Source organism: Hylobates moloch, unplaced genomic scaffold (assembly GCF_009828535.3).
Source record: "Hylobates moloch isolate HMO894 unplaced genomic scaffold, HMol_V3 SCAFFOLD_20, whole genome shotgun sequence".
Lineage (NCBI taxonomy): Eukaryota > Metazoa > Chordata > Mammalia > Primates > Hylobatidae > Hylobates > Hylobates moloch.
The window spans coordinates 41,207,549-41,221,359 of record NW_026652295.1 but is presented as its reverse complement, the minus strand read 5'-3'; the positions used below and the strand labels follow the sequence as shown (position 1 = coordinate 41,221,359).

The 13,811-nt window shown below is 45.1% G+C and overlaps 1 protein-coding gene across 5 annotated transcripts in view; it reads right to left on the bottom strand.

Annotated features, from left to right (window-relative positions):
• The window catches only part of BICRAL (BICRA like chromatin remodeling complex associated protein), a 124,756-nt gene that overhangs the window by 5,255 nt on the left and 105,690 nt on the right, over positions 1 to 13,811 (bottom strand). For all 5 annotated transcript variants that reach the window (XM_058432030.1, XM_058432029.1, XM_058432028.1 and 2 more), the window contains 5 exons: positions 10,246 to 10,351; positions 8,716 to 8,816; positions 6,535 to 6,596; positions 5,096 to 5,241; positions 1,699 to 1,793 (listed from right to left, as the gene is read on the bottom strand). In XM_058432030.1, coding sequence (XP_058288013.1) covers positions 1,699 to 1,793; positions 5,096 to 5,241; positions 6,535 to 6,596; positions 8,716 to 8,816; positions 10,246 to 10,351 — 510 coding nt within the window. The remainder of the gene's footprint in view (positions 1 to 1,698; positions 1,794 to 5,095; positions 5,242 to 6,534; positions 6,597 to 8,715; positions 8,817 to 10,245; positions 10,352 to 13,811) is intronic.

The following is a 13,811-nucleotide window of genomic DNA, read 5'->3' as shown; positions in this document are numbered from 1 at the left end:
GGCTAAGAACAATTATTACAGACTTTGGTGGCATTATTTTATTTTATTTTATTTATTTTTAGACAGAGTCTCGCTCTGTCACCCAGCCTGGAGTGCAGTGACACAATCTTGGCTCTCTGCAACCTCCACCTCCCAGGTTCAACACGATTCTCCTGTCTCAGCCTCTGGAGTAGATGGCATTACAGGCACGTGCCACCACACCCGGCTAATTTTTGTATTTTTACTAGAGACAAGGTTTTGTCATGTTGGCCAGGCTGGTCTCAAACTCCTGACCTCAGGTGATCCACCCACCTCAGCCTCCCAAAGTGCTGGGATTATAGGCGTGAGCCACTGTGCCTGGCCTGGTCGCATAATCTTAAGTAAATATAGATATATTTAAGTAAATACAGACACACAGATACACATTTACTCTATGTTGTATATGTGTATAATATAGCTCAACCAATCTCCCAAGGTACCTTTTCAAAGTTGATATCAAATTGAAAATGAGTTATAAGAGACCAATTGATAGGTTAAAGCCTATATGATTTTAGAACTGCTTCTCAAATCTCAGGTTTGGTCTTTCTATCATTTCCTGAGGTATCTTATTCTCACTCCTTTCTCTATTTAACTGGCACTTCAAATGAATTGCAGTTTCCATCTGGGATGATGAAAATGTTCTGCAATTAGATAGTGGTGATGACGATATGACCTTGTAAATGTACTAAAAACCATCAAGGTGTACACTTCATTTATTTATTTATTTTTGAGACGGAGTCTCACTGTGTCGCCCAGGCTGGAGTGCAGTGGTGTGATCTTGGCTCACTGCAACCCTGAACACTGAAATGTTTCTATTTTAGTAGAGACGAGTTTCACCACGTTGGCCAGGCTGGTCTCAAACTCCTGACCTCAGGTGATCCATTTTTATTATTATTATTATTATTTTATTGAGACGGAATTTCGCTCTTGTTGCCCAGACTGGAGCGCAATGGCACGATCTTGGCTAACCGCAACCTTTGCCTTCCAGGTTCAAGTGATTCTTCTGCCTCAGCCTCCCGAGTAGCTGGGATTACAGGCATGCGCCACCACGCCTGGCTCTTTTTGTATTTTTAGTAGAGACGGGGTTTCTCCATGTTGGTCAGGCTGGTCTTGAACTCCCGACCTCAGGTGATCCACCCGCCTTGGCCTCCCAAAGTGCTGGGATTACAGGCATAAGCCACCATGCCTGGCCTAAGTTGTACACTTTAAATGTAAATGTTATGGTATGTCAATGATCTCTCAAAAACAAAACTAATTTTGACATTTGTCACCAGCTTATCTGTTCAGATACGTCTCTAGTCCTTCTCCCACATCTCTGGGTTGGTGAAAGGCAGTAGACGGCTTCAGAGTGTGGACCAGGGGTCAGATGATCCTGGCTTGTATCCGAGCTCTGCTAATTACTCTGCAAACTTCTTAGCCATCTGTTCTCGAGCAAGTTACTTAACCAAAGCCCTGGTTTCCTTATCCGTTAAACAAGAGAATAGTACTAACCCACCAAGTAAAGTAGAGCGAATGTTCACTGCTGTTTTTGTAGTAGCAGCTAAGCATAAGTTTTTCTACAGTGTGAAATATCTGTGCCTTTTACATTATATTCTATAATTCCTTGAACTTTTTATCTCTGATTTAGTGGCTGTGACCTGTAAAGTTTTAAAGAACAAATATCAGTAGCATGACTTTTACCATGGCATCTTCTAGGAGCAGGCATCTGTATTTGTTAAGCATAGCTTGGGTCCTTTTTAGGAGCTGAGTGGCAACTGTCTCAAATTCATTGTCCACTTTAAAAAGAGAGAGACAAAGAAATAGTAAGAGACTGTAAATCACTGACTAGGTCTTCTGTTTCTTAAGACTGAAATGCATTACTCTTCTGTTATTCAAACATGGCTTATCTGGGGCAATTTTCTCTTCTTAGATGAGCTTTTCCTTGGCTAAGCATCATCCTTCTACACTGCGTTCCCTCACTGTCCACTGGTCACGGAAACTCATTTTATTACTAACTTTTTAAACTAGGAAACCAAAAACATAATCATTTTGATATCACCTAAAATAAAACCATATAACAGACTTGCAATAAATATCAATGAGTAGGCCGGGCATGGTGGCTCACGCCTGTAATCCCAGCACTTTGGGAGGCCGAGGTGGGCAGATCACGAGGTCAGGAGATTGAGACCATCCTGGCTAACATGGTGAAACCCCGTCTCTACTAAAAATACAAAAAAAAAATTAGCCGGGCGTGGTGGCGGGCGCCTCTAGTCCCAGCTACTCGGGAGGCTGAGGCAGGAGAATGGCGTGAACCCAGAAGGCGGAGCTTGTAGTGAGCCGAGATCGCACCACTGCACTCCAGCCTGGGCGACAGAGTGAGACTCCATCTCAAAATAAATAAATAAATAAATATCAATGAGTAGAGAATGATCTGCTAGTTTAGATGACCTAAGCCTAATGGTATGAAAAACTAAAATAGCTGAAACAATGAAGTCCAGCTGTCTGGACTAGGCAAACCACTTTAATGTAAAGATACAGCTTTACATTAAACTGTCATGGTCATGTGGCTCTGTCCTCTGTCTGTTGGTCTCCAAGGATTTGAACACCTTCTAATTCATTCTTCTTCTCAGTCTTCACACCCACTGTGGGTTTTTTTTTTTTTTTTTTTGAGACAGAGTCTTGCTCTGTTGCTCAGGCTGGAGTGCAGTGGCGCAATCTTGGCTCACTGCAACCTTTGCCTCCTGGGTTCAAGTGAGTCTCCTGCCTCAGCCTCCTGAGTAGCTGGGACTACAGGTGTGCGCCACCACACCCAGCTAAATTTTTGTATTTTTAGTAGAGATGGGGTTTCACCATGTTGGCCAGGATGGTCTTGAACTCTTGACCTCATGATCTGCCCACCTTGGCCTTCCAAAATGCTGGGATTACAGGCGTGAACAACCACGCCCAACCCTTTCACACCCCCTGTTTAACGCTGGATCTTGACCCTATTCCTTGGTGTCCTAGGGAAGCCCACAGTGGACTCAGAAACCACTGTGCCCTGAGATTAGAGGTCCCTGCCAGGAGGAGTAAACTTGCGGCAGCTGAGGAAGGGATTAGAAAAGAGGAGGACACTGATACAGCCAGCCCTTAGCAGTGGTGGTGGGAAAGAGCATGGCCAGGCATCGGGACAGGAGGAGTTCTAGGTTTGGGGAAGGGGCCCTTATCTCTAAATTATTATTATTATTTTTTATTTTTTTATTTTTTAGACGGAGTTTCGCTCTTGTTGCCCAGGCTGGAGTGCAATGGCACGATCTCGGCTCATGGGAACCTCTGCCTCCTGGGTTCAAGTGATTCTCCTGCCTCAGCCTCCCGAGTAGCTGGAATTACAGGCATGTGCCACTGCGCCTGGCTAATTTTGTATTTTTAGTAGACACAGGGTTTCTCCATGTTGGTCAGGCTGGTCTCGAACTCCTGACCTCAGGTGATCCACCCACCTCAGCCTCCCAAAGTGCTGGGATTACAAGTGTGAGACACGTGCCCGGACTTTTTTTTTTGTTTTTTGTTTTTTGAGACAGAGTCTTGCTCTGTTATCCAGGCTGGAGTGCAGTGGTGCGATGTCCGCTCACTGCAACCTCTGCCTTCCAGGTTCAAACGATTCTCCTGCCTCAGCCTCCCAAGTAGCTGGGACTGAAAGTGTGTGCCACCACGCCCAGCTAATTTTTGTATTTTTAGTAGAGACAGGGTTTCACCATGTTGGCCAGGCTGGTCTTGAACTCCTGACCTCAGGTGATCAGCCTGCCTCGGCCTCCCAAAGTGCTGGGATTACAGACGTGAGCCACCATGCTCAGCCCTTATCTCTCACATTTTTGTCAGTTTCTTGATGTGTGGCCAATGCTCTAGACTCATTTTGGAATCTTAGGGAATGCTTTTGGGAGCTCAAGTGACTAATTCATAAAACTATTAGAAACAGTTTGGCCAGGAGCGGTGGCTCATGCCTGTAATCCCAGCACTTCCGGAGGCTGAGGCGGGCCGATCACCTGAGGTCAGGAGTTCAAGACCAGCCTGCCAACATGGTGAAACCCTATCTCTACTAAAAAATACAAAAATTAGCCGGCCGTGGTGGTGGGCGCCTATAATCTCAGCCACTGGGGAGGCTGAGGCAGGGAGAATCACTTGAACCTGGGAGGCAGAGGTTGCAGTGAGTTGATCGTGCCACTGCACTCCAACCTGGGTGACAGAGCGAGACTCCATCCCAAAAAAAAAAAAGAAAAAAGAAAAATTCAGGGTATGCATACAGCCTAAAGGCAAGGACTATGCGAAACCACTGTGTAGAGTGTCTAGTGCAAAGCCATCCCATCTGGAGCCGGCAGTCCATACAAGGCTTTGGATTTACCGTCCCTAATTTGTCAATAAAATACTCTGACATTAGGGTACCCTCCTACATTTTTTTTTTTTTTAAGAGACAGTGTCGGCCGGGCGCGGTGGCTCACGCTTGTAATCCCAGCACTTTGGGAGGCCGAGGCGGGCGGATCACGAGGTCAGGAGATCGAGACCACGGTGAAACCCCGTCTCTACTAAAAATACAAAAAAATTAGCCGGGCGTAGTGGCGGGCGCCTGTAGTCCCAGCTACTCGGAGAGGCTGAGGCAGGAGAATGGCGTGAACCCGGGAGGCGGAGCTTGCAGTGAGCCGAGACTGCGCCACTGCACTCCAGCCTGGGCGACAGAGCAAGACTCCGTCTCAAAAAAAAAAAAAAAAAAAAGAGAAAGAGACAGTGTCTCCCCGTGTTGCCCAGGCAGGAGTGCAATGGCTATTTACAGGCATGATCATAGCACACTATAGTCTCAAACTCCTGGGCTCACGTGATCTTCTTGCTTTAGCCTTCTGAGTAGCTGGGACTACAAGTGTGTGCCCCTACTCTTGTCTTCCCTTCAAAAAATATTGAGAAGTGTAAGTGACAACCTTAAACATGGACTGGGAAATTGAGTAAATAGGGAACAAGTTTGGTCTGTGATCAAAAATAATAACCTGCCTACTATCTAGGGGTGACGTGGCTCTTGCTCTTCTGGGGGGTGTCCATGGGAGGGTTTCCTGGTATCAGAGGGTTGCAGCCTGCTTACCTCTTCTCAAGTCTTCTTCAGTGGGCATGGAGCCCTGGCACACATGATAGGAGAGCAGTCTCTGTACCGCATCACTTAGTGATCGGAAGTGACTTTTGTCCGGTGTCACAGTGTGGGCTTGGTCCCTCTGCAACTGCTGGAGAATGCTTTACAAGGGAAATGGCCAATGTCAATGTAGAGTCATGTTAGGAAATTAAATCTAGTCATATTTATTTGCATGCAAATAAAATAAGATATATAGGAATAGTATGGCAGTTTTTTCTTCAGTTTTATGTTTTTTATACCATAGTGGGTTTATAGCTTAGTTTAACTAGCTCCACAGAGGACTCAAACTATGACGCTGACCTCAAAAGCACAGGTTCCCACCAATCATATATGTGTTGGCACCCCATAAACCTTGGCAGTGCCTGACCGTTGGCCAACTAAGTTCATGTTAACATTTCTGTTCTAAACATGGGAGTCTACCAAACCACGCTTTTCCTCACAGACTCTTTGTCTCTGAAAAGACAAAGAACTATTCTCCTTAAGAAGAAAAGAGCAAACAGTAGGCTGAAACTACATTCACTATATTTGAAATGTATACACTACATTTCAATATACTTGTAAGTCCTAATGAAAATAAAGTATAGGCTGGGCGTGGTGGCTCACACCTGTAATCCCAGCACTTTGGGAGGCTGAGGTGGGTGGATCACCTGAGGTCAGGAGTTCAAGACCAGCCTGGCCAACATGGTGAAACTCTGTCTCTATAAAAATTAGCCAGGCGTGATGGTGGGTGCCTATAATTCCAGCTACTCCGGAGGCTGAGGCGGGAGAATCACTTGAGCCCAGGAGGTGGAGGCTGTAGTGAGCCGAGATCATCCCACTGCACTCCAGCCTGGATGACAGAGCAAGACTCCATCTCAAAAAAAAAAAAAAAAAAGGAAAAGAAAGTATAGAAAAAGATTTTTAAAGTATATATGTATATGTTTTGAGACAGGGTCTTGCTCTGTCACCCAGGCTGGAGTGCAGTGGCACAATCTCCAATTCACTGCAAGCTCCACCTCAGGACTCAAGCTATCCTCCCACCTCAGCCTCCCAAGTAGCTGGGACTACAGGCCCATACCACCACACCTGGCTAATTTTTGTATTTTTTGTAGAGACAGCCTCCCAAGTAGCTGGGACTACAGGCCCGTACCACCACGCCTGGCTAATTTTTATATTTTTTGCAGAGCCATGTTGCCCAGGCTGGTCTCAAACTCCTGGGCTCAAGAGATCCTCCTGCCTTAGACTCCCAAAGTGCTGAGATTACAGGAGTGAGCCACCATGCCTTGCCTCAAAGTACATTTTTAAAAAGGCTAATATGCTCATTATTATAATCTGATTTTTGTAGTATATTTATTGAAGGCTAGGGACCCAAAGAAATGTTCAAAATTGATTTGTCATTTCCAAAAGTAACTCACAAAGCTCCTTTAGTTAGCTGTTTTGCAGCAGGCCTTTTTTGTCCTCCCGAATGACTATCCACCTAAAGACAAAACAAACCTCTTATTATTCCCTTTTATAGAAAAAAGAATACAGTTATACATAAAGGTCACTATATTTCACATATTTTCAACTACCTATCAAGAACATATTCTAAGACTATAGAATGTGCCCTGCTGAAAAATAAAAAAAAAAAAACCAGTACACAGAGTCCATGAAACAAAGTTGTACTGTATTAAGATTACAGAAAGGTGTATAATCAGTTCCCGAGAAGGACTCAGTTTGCACTTTAAAGCCTGAATCCCTAACTCCTCTCTAAATGCATCATCATCATCATCATCATCATCATTTTTTTGACAGGGTCCTGCTCTGTCGTCCAGGCTGGAGTGCGGTGGTATAATCTCAGCTCACTGCAACCTCTGCTTCCCAGGCTCAAGTGATCCTCCCACCTCAGCCTCCCAGGTAGCTGGGACTACAGGTATGCACCACCATGCCTGTTAATTTTTTGGTTTTTTTTGTAGAGACGTAGTTTTGCCATATTTTCCAGGCTTGTCTCGAACTCCTGGACTCAAGCCACCCGCCTGCCTTGGCCTCCCAAAGTGTTGGGATTACAGGTGTGAGCCACAGCACCGACCCATCGTTATATTTTTGAAATTCCACAGACATCTGAAAAGTCAGTAGATACTATCTAATCCATCTTCTCTGTGTAAGTATGGGATACACACACTTTTAAGCTCCTGTTATATATAGTCCAGGTGTGTGATCTAACGAGGCATTTTTTACATAATGTTAAGGAAACAAATATGCCTCATCTCAGAACCTTAGAACTGAACAGATCCTTCACTGTGTATTCCAGGCAGTCCCACACTGCAGCAAGCTTTATTCAACCACTAATTGGTAGGTCTGATGGAAAAGAAACTGTCTTAGCTGAAAACAAGAAATGTTTCCTTGCGTTTTAGACTAGTAGTTTGAAATCTTTTAGGTTTAAAAGCCAAAGTTGAAGTTATCAAATGTGCCCTGAAAATATGTACATCCCCTCATCATGTATCAAAAAAACAAACAAACAAAAAAAAGTAGGCCAGGCGTGGTTGCTTAAGCCTGTAATTCTAGCACTTTGGGAGGCTGAGGTGGGAGAATCGCTTGAGCCCAGGAGTTTGAGACCAGCCTGGCCAACATGGCAAAACGTTTTCTCTACAAAAAATATAAAAATATTAGCCACGCGTGGTGGTGCATGCCTGTAGTCCCAGCTACTCAGGAAGCTGAGGTGGGAGGATTGCATGAGCCCAGGCGATCGAGGCTTCAATGAGCTGTGATCACACCACTGCACTCCAGTCTGAGTGACAGGGTGAGACCCCAACTCAAAACAAAACAGAAAAACTGAAAAAACAAACAAACAAACAAAAAAAACAGCTGGACTAGGCAGGGCACAGTGGCTCACGCCTGTAATCCAAGTACTTTGGGAGGCCGAGGCGGGTGGATGGCTTGGGCCCAGAAGTTTGAGACAGGTGTGAGCAACATGGCAAAATCCTATCTCTACAAAAAATACAAAAAAATAGCTGAGCATTGTCCTAGCTACCCAGAAGGCTGAGGCAGGAGGGTCACCTGAGCCTGGGAGGTCAAGGCTGCAGTGAGCTGTGATTGCACCACTGCACGCCAGCCTGGGTGACAAAGTGAGACCCTGTCTCAAACAAAAAACAAAAAGTTGGACTTTAAAAAGTGTCAAAGTTGGGTCAAAAAACCGTAGGGATGGCCTACTTCCTATATGCCTGGTTACTATTGCAGAAAAAAAAAAAAATCCCTCAGCATAACTAAGAACAGATTCACTTTGATATAATAGTGAACGATATCACCTGGTAGTAAATGACATTTTTTGAGTGGCTAGTATGTACTAGCTGCTGGTATATTACTAATTCATGAGGAAATGATGGATTAATGAAGCATTGTAAACATGTCAGAAAGAGAATAGACATTCATCTCAGAAACATAAACATAACAAGGCCTAGCCCACCAGGAAGGTCTTCAATGACCACCCTGTTGTGGGCACACAGGGGACTGGGTGGACTGTGCACACAAAGCTAGCCAGCAACCACAAAGACGACACGACTACATTTTCATTCAATTATGCCGAACATTAGGAAGAGGCTATGCCAATAGTTTTCTACCTGCACAGCTGGATGGCCAGGAGATGATCCAACTACTTTTTCCTGCTGTGGTTGTGCGGTTCCTAAGGACGCGGATATAACTTTGCTTCCAGAATCCTGCCCTATTAGAATTAATACATAAGACAGTGTTCAAAAGAAACAGTAAATTGGGTCCATCATATAACCCTAGGGCCCAATGGGTACAGACTGTTGAGCATTCTGAAACGGGTTTCTTTATCATGGCTGCTTGCTGTGAAGAAGGAGGGCAGGGTAGTGCACTTACTTACAAGCTCTAAAGGAAGAGGTTATTAAAGCCTATTTAAGTAATAAAGAAGTAAATAGTAATAAATAGAAGCTCCAAATGCTATAGTTTCAAATTAGTTATAGTCTGAAAAACAGGCCTCAAGCCAGTAATCTGCCAGCACTACAGAATCCCAAAATACAATTTAAGGAAAGGGAGGCCCAAAGAGGCAATTGACTGGGAATATTCAAGCTTTTTCTCTTTCTTGCCTTTTTTTTTTTAAGTACTAATTGGGTACTGCAGATGTTCAAAGCCTTAGAAAAAAGAGAAGACATAGTCCATAATATTTTCAGTCTGGGTGGAGAATTCCAAACATGCATATAGAGAGCAACATGGGAATAATTACAAGGTCACAAGTACTATAAAATATCTTTTTTTTTTTTTGAGACAAGGTCTTGTTCTGTCGCCCAGGCTGGAGTGCAGTGGTGCGATCATAGCTCACTGCAGCCTTGACCTCCCAGGCTCAGGTGATCCTCCTGCCTCAGCCTCTTGGGTAGCTAAGACAAAGCCCGGCTAGTAGAGACAGGGTTTCACCATGTTGGCCAGGCTGGTCTTGATCTCCTGACCTCATGATCCGCCTGCCTCGGCCTCCCAAAGTGCTGGGATTACAGGTGTGAGCCACTGTGCCCGGCCTCAGTTCATTGTTTCTAAGAAGCATTTTTTTCCCACATAATTTAATGTGTCATAATTTAGATAGAAGTGCTTTTTTTTCTTTTTGGTAGTATAAAAAATGATAGTACATCTTACAATTGATGCTATCTTAGTGGGTTTTTTTTTTTTTTTTTGAGATGGAGTCTCACTCTGTCACCCAGGCTGGAATGCAGTGGTGCGATCTCAGCTCACTGCAAGCTCTGCCTCCCGGGTTCAAGCGATTCTCCTGCCTCAGCCTCCTGAGTAGCTGGGATTATGGGCGTGTGCCACCATGCCTGGCTAATTTTTGTATTTTTAGTAGAGATGGGGTTTCATCATGTTGGTTAGGCTGGTCTTGAACTCTTGATCTCAGGTGATACACTCTCCTTGGCCTCCCAAAGTGCTGGGATTACAGGCGTGAGCCACTGTGCCTGGCCCAATGCTATCTTAGAGTTGATGCAACACAGTATATTATTTGCAGAAAGGATACAGAAAGAAAGGAATAATCAGAGTGGAGACGAGATTAAGCCAGAAAGCTTTCATGCAGAATGAGGGAGAAAAGTGAGAAGGGCATCCCGTGGGTGTTGGGAGGACAGGCACAAACTGAGGAAGCTCCTGACCTGGCAGTGTGGTGCTCAAGAGCCCAGGGATCTGTGCTTGCCTCAGGCCGTCTGTGGTCTTGGGAGCAGAAATGGGGGAAGTCTGATTCAGACATTTTTTCTGAGCCTGTGAAACATGACCAAGATGAAAACATTAATTTCATTTCTAAAGCTTTAACAGATTATTTTAAATACCAACCAAGCCTCTTCATACCTCCCTGGTACCTTCAGGTTAGATTATAAACAAAACAAAAATTTAATAATTGTATTTTCTTATCACTTCAGGGGAACTGCAAAGTACATCCTTTAACAATCTGCAGGCACACTGAATTTTCCTGATGCCATTCGGTGGGGATGCTGAGTTGATACCAGGCTATTTTCTTGCTCCCGGGGTTGCTGTGTTTGTGGTGCTCAGATGAAAAGGCTGCAGCTGGGAATTTCTACCCCCAGTAACCTTATATCCTGCCTGCTAGGATTATGATCCTGACTATCAGCTCCTATGTGGGGTCTGCACAGACTCCAAGCACATGGTTAGGGACCAAGGGCCAACCCCAAATTTTTTGTCACCACTCATTGTTTTGCTGTGTAGATGATATAAAGTATATTTCATCACTACCATCTGGTATATCTCTAGTTTGTGTTGTGTCAACACACATGCACTTCTCAGGTGGCATGCAATTGAGAAATGAAAATCAATTTAATATTAGCCTGAGCAAAATATAATTAGAAAAATTAATCCAATGTTTAAATTGTTGTGTGCTTCTTTTCTATAAATGGGGAAGATGAAATGGATAATGTTTAAGAACTAAGTTCCTTTTTAGCTCTTAAAAAAAAAACTGTTATCTCTATAACGTATTTTATTATTATTATTTTTTTGACATAGGGTCTCATTATGTTACCAAGGCTGGTCTCAAACTCCTGGGCTCAGGTGATCTTTCCACCCAACCTCCCAAGTAGCTGGGATTGTAGGCATGCACCACCATGCCCAGCCTCTATAATACATTTTAAGTAAAAAGATAAAAGGCTTTTATTTATTTATTTTTTTGAGACGGAGTCTCTCTCTGTCGCCCAGGCGGGAGTGCAGTGGCACGATCTCGACTCACTGCAACCTCCGTCTCCCAAGTTCAGTGGATTCTCCTGCCTCAGCCTCCTGAGTAGCTGGGATTACAGGTGCATGCCACCACGTCCGGCTAATTTTTCTATTTTTAGTAGAGACAGGGTTTCACCATATTGGTTGGTCTGGTCTCCTGACCTCAAGTGGTCCATCCACCCTGGCTTCCCAAAGTGCTGGGATTACAGGTGTGAGCCACCACAGCCAGCCAATAAAGGGCTTTTAAATTACCCTCAGTTTGTTTTCTTTTTGAGACGGAATCTCACTCTGTCACCAGGCTGGAGTGCAGTGGTGCAATCTCGGCTCACTGCAAGCTCCGCCTCCCGAGTTCAAGTGATTCTCCTGCCTCAGCCACCCAAGAGTGTGCCACCACGCCTAGCTATCTTTTGTATTTTTAGTAGAAACGGGGTTTCACCATGTTGGTCAGGATGGTCTCGAACTCCTGACCTTGTTATCCGCCTGCCTCGGCCTCCCAAAATGCTGGGATTACAGACGTGAGCCACCATGCCCTACCTACCCTCAGTTTTTAATCCTCTGTGCCATTACTACTTCATAGTGCAGTAACTTTTCAGAGTTTTTTTCTTCAGTTTTTTTTGAAAGATGAAGTTGTGCTCCGTTGCCCAGGTTGGACTGCAGTGGTGTGATCTCAGCTCACTGCAACCTCCACCACCCAGGTTCAAGTGATTCTCCTGCCTCAGCCTCCCGAGTAGCTGGGATTACAGGCACCCACCACCACGACTGGCTAATTTTTGTATTTTTAGTAGAGACGGGGTTTCACTGTGTTGGCCAAGCTGGTCTCCAACTCCTGACCTCAGGTGATCTGCCCACCTCAGTCTCCCAAAGTGTTGGGATTACAGGTGTGAGCCACTGCACCCAGCCTCTTCAGTTTTATATTATTTATACTATCAGTGGATTTAGAGTTTAGTCTAAGCATCTGCACAGTGGACTTAACTTTATGACCTTGGCCTCAGCAAAATGTTCCCACCAACCATTCACATGTAAGTGCTCACACAGACCTTGGCAATGCCTGACCATTGACAAACTAAGCTTATTTATTTATGTATTTTTTGAGACAGGGTCTCACTCTGTCACCCAAGCTGGAGTGCACTGGTGTGATCTTGGCTCACTGCAACGTCTGCCTCCCAGGTTCAAGCGATTCTCTTGCTTCAGCCTCCCGAGTAGGTCTGACCATGCCTGGCTAATTTTTGTATTTTTTGGTAGGGACGAGATTTAACCATGTTTCCCAGGCTGGTCTTGAACTCCTGACCTCAAGTGATCCACCTGCCTTGGCCTCCCAAAGTGCTGGGATTATAGGCATGAGCCACTGCATCCAACCAAACTAAACTTATGTTAACATTTCTGTTCTAGGCCCGGCGCAGTGGCTCACGCCTGTAATCCCAGCATTTTGGGAGGCCGAGGTGGGCGGATCACAAGGTCAGGAGATCAAGACCATCCTGGCTAACTCGGTGAAACCCCGTCTCTACTAAAAATACAAAAAATTAGCTGGGCGTGGTGGTGGGCACCTATAGTCCCAGCTACTTGAGAGGCTGAGGCAGGAGAATGGTGTGAACCTGGGAGGCGGAGCTTGCAGTGAGCCGAGATGGTGCCACTGCACTCCAGCCTGGGCGACACAGTGAGACCGTCTCAAAAAAAAAAAAAAAAATCCATTCTAAACAATTAATTATTTGGTTCTCTTTTGTAATATAAAAATGAAAAGGAGGCCAGATGTGGTGACTCATGCCTGTAATCCTGACACTTTGGGAGGCTGAGGTGGGAGGTTCACTTGAGCCCAGGAAATTGAGATCAGTCTGGGCAACACAGGGAGACCTCATCTCAACAAAATTAAAAAATGAGCTGGATGTGGTGGCACATGCCTGTGGTCTCAGCTACCTGGGGGGGCTGATGTGGGAGGACTGCTTGGGCCCAGGAGGTTGAGGCTGAAGTGCAGTGATGAAGCCACTGTACTCCAGCCCAGGCGACAGAAGGTTATTAAAGAGGTGGACATGGTCACCTTTTTCATTCTTCCACTAGCAGGGAAGGGCGAACCTAAACTATTCCAGGTAGACAGGCAATGAATTATTAGGAAGAAACCCACGAGGGGAAGGGTCAACGTGAAAATCTTCCAGTTTTACAGCATGTCCCCTAAAAGGTGACCCCATGATGTCCTACTGTAATATGGGAAGTTCCCCATATGGTGGACACCTGGACAGGTGTCCTGTCCAGGCTTGAGCCACCAAGCCCAGCCGTGAGTACCTGCTTTATAATTAATTGTTTTGTCATTGTTGTTTGTTTGTTTTGAGACAGAGTCTCACTATGTGGCAATCCCGGGTCACTGCAACCTCTGCATCCTGGGCTCAAGGGATCCTCCCACCTCAGCCCGAGTAGCCGGGACTACAGATGTGTGCCATCAAGCCTGGCTAGTTTTTGTATTTTTTGTAGAGATGGGGTTTTACCATGTTGCCCAGGCTGATCTCAA